The sequence below is a fragment of the Nematolebias whitei genome, chromosome 3, assembly GCF_014905685.2.
Source record: "Nematolebias whitei isolate Nwh7 chromosome 3, NemWhi1, whole genome shotgun sequence".
NCBI classification, from domain to species: domain Eukaryota; kingdom Metazoa; phylum Chordata; class Actinopteri; order Cyprinodontiformes; family Rivulidae; genus Nematolebias; species Nematolebias whitei.
In genome coordinates this window covers 24116654-24119244 of record NC_056500.1, presented here as the reverse complement: position 1 = coordinate 24119244, position 2591 = coordinate 24116654, and the positions used below count along the sequence as shown (strand labels likewise).

The following is a 2591-nucleotide window of genomic DNA, read 5'->3' as shown; positions in this document are numbered from 1 at the left end:
TAACCAGTGAATACAGGGTGCAGTGATGGGTACGGTAGTTGCAGCCAGTTATGAATCTTAATGCACTGTGATAGGCAGCATCCAGCATCTGCAGAGTGCTTGTAGGAGCATTCATTTAGATAATATCACTGTAGTATTGTAGTATTGCAGTATTGCGGACTCTGCCGGTCTGTTGTGGTGAAAAGGGAGCTGAGCTGTAAGGCAAAGTTCTCTGTTTACTGGTTGGTTTAGTAGGTCTAGTTCCAACTCTCACCTATGGTCACGTACTCTGGGTAGTGACTGAAAGAATGAGATTGCGGATACAGGTGGTTCAAATGACATCCTGATGCATGCTCAATAATCCAGGTAGAAAAATCAAATGGTTGAAATGTGGTTGAAATTAGTTTCCTCTGCAGGGTAGCTGCACTCTCCCTTAGAGATGGGGTGAGAAGTAGTTATCTGAGAGAGACTCTGAGTAGAACTATTGCTCCTCCACATTGAGAGGAACCAGTTAAGGTGGTTCGGGCATCTGATAAGGATGCCCCCTGGGCCCCTCCCTAGGGAGGTGTTTTGGGTATGTTCGACTGGGAGGAGACCCTGGGGACGACCCAGGTCACGCAAGACAACATCTCGGTTTGCCTGGGAATGCCTTGGAATCCTCCCAGAAGATCCGGAAGAGATGGCGTGGAAAGAGATGTCTGGGCCGCCCTGCTCATGCTGCTGCCCCCACAACCTGACTTCGGAACATGCAGAAGATAATGGATGGATGCATGGATGCATTAAGGGACAATAGTGTAATATCAATATGCTTGTGTTGCACATGTGAGGTGTTCAAAACTTGTAATTAATACATTTTTTAAACTGTTTTTATTTATTAATATATTTTATATTTTATTTTCACTCTGGGTAGCAAACCCAAATTTTGCTGTTTGGTACTTTGGTGCAATGACCATTACAAGTCCATCTCTTATTATTTTTTTTTTGATTTAGAGGAATTGATCTGTAACTTTTGTGAATGTGTGACTCTGCAAATCTAATTAATACATCTTGTTCATTTGTGCATATCTAAATTAATTTGCTAACTTTTTATTACATATTAACTTTTCTTGACCCCTTTCATAATGGAAATGCTCGCATATACTGATCCTTCTGAGGTTCCGTAGGTGTTGTGCCGTGTTGCCAGTTATAATTAAAGTACCCGGTAGTTTTGAGGTATGTCCGGTCAATAGTTAAAAAAAACAAAACAACGAAGTGTCCAATAGTTTTGATATTTCTGTGCATCATATGAGGACACACATATTGTAAGATATTCCTTGTGGAAAAACTTAATCACTCTTTTTTCCTGGGTCCTCTTCCGGTTAGTTTTTGAAGCGACAGTACGATAGTTCGTTGTTTTCGATCTGGCAACCCTATTCAGCAAAGCGCTGCGTAACATTTAGCGCGAGTTTTGGTTCGGTTCGGTCGTAGGATCGTGATGTGGGGTTCTTGTCTTGTAGCGAATCACTCGTAACCTGGTTACTCGGAACCTTCGGACTGAACCGAGCCTATTTTCTGGTCGTATAGAACCAGAACTTCTCGGCATCAGACGGAGCCATTAAATCATGGTAAATAAGCGGAAAGGTTACTCCGGTACCGCCGGTGGTGGTTCTGTTTGGAGGTGGCTTTAATTTGTTCTTAACTTTTTAGAGAAGGAGTTTTGCTCCCAGTCAGGTCGCTAAACGGAAGCTGGCAGGACCAGGAGGTTCGGGTGAAGACGAAGACCGGAACCACAAAACGGTCAGTTTGTTTCAGACACTTCTTTAGAGGCAGCCCGGCGGGCGACAGTGTTTTCAGTGTTCTGTTTATGTGTGGTCCTGTATGTCTGTGAGGGAGGCACCTCATTTAGTGATAGTCATCTTTGTCCAGCCAGAATTATCTGATTGTGATTGTTCCTGTTTGATGTTTGGGATCAGATCAAGAGAATAAGGGGAGACGAGGTGACACAGAACCAGATGTCTCCCTGCAGGACGCCTCTGAGCCAGCTGAACGACATCAACAATCATGTAAGAACAGCTGCATTTATCACCAACATGTCCCTGAACATTTGCTAAATAAACACCTGATTTAAATGTCTTCCACAGGAGGCCTTTATTCAAAGGATTCTCTCTAAGCCGTTTAAGGTTCCTATTCCCAACTACACAGGTAAACTTTCCTTTAAATGCCAGCATCAACCTTTTTACAGTTACTAATGAGCATGCAACACCAGGCACTGCACCTCAAATAGTTTCATAGATACGTCTTTTACACCTGCTTTTATCAACTGTAAATGAGTTTTATTATTTTATGTTGTGAACACGTGATGTTGCCAGGTGTGTGAATGACTGCAGAGCAGCTGAAACTGAGTTAAATATGAACACATTTAGACTGAGTGCAGGTCAACGAGCCAGAAGTAGACAAAAATATCTAGACCACAAAGCATGGCAAAATACTGACTCAGAGCAGCACGTTAGTATCTGAAAGGTCAATGTCTTGTTTCCTGGCTGTGTGGTGTCTGTTTCCTGTCGGTTTGATGCCCGTTTCCTGTCTGTTTGATGCCTGTTTCCTGTCTTTGTGGTATTTGTTTCCTGTCGGCT

General features: G+C 43.0%; 1 protein-coding gene across 1 annotated transcript in view; it reads left to right on the top strand.

Annotated features, from left to right (window-relative positions):
• The first annotated feature begins 1518 nt into the window (after nucleotides 1-1518).
• Nucleotides 1519-2591, top strand: part of rad54l (RAD54 like) — a 17007-nt gene continuing 15934 nt past the window's right edge. The window contains exons 1-4 of the mRNA XM_037674261.1: nucleotides 1519-1583; nucleotides 1666-1755; nucleotides 1932-2021; nucleotides 2100-2160. Of these exons, the coding sequence (XP_037530189.1) occupies nucleotides 1581-1583; nucleotides 1666-1755; nucleotides 1932-2021; nucleotides 2100-2160 (244 nt within the window). The 5' untranslated portion in view covers nucleotides 1519-1580. The remainder of the gene's footprint in view (nucleotides 1584-1665; nucleotides 1756-1931; nucleotides 2022-2099; nucleotides 2161-2591) is intronic.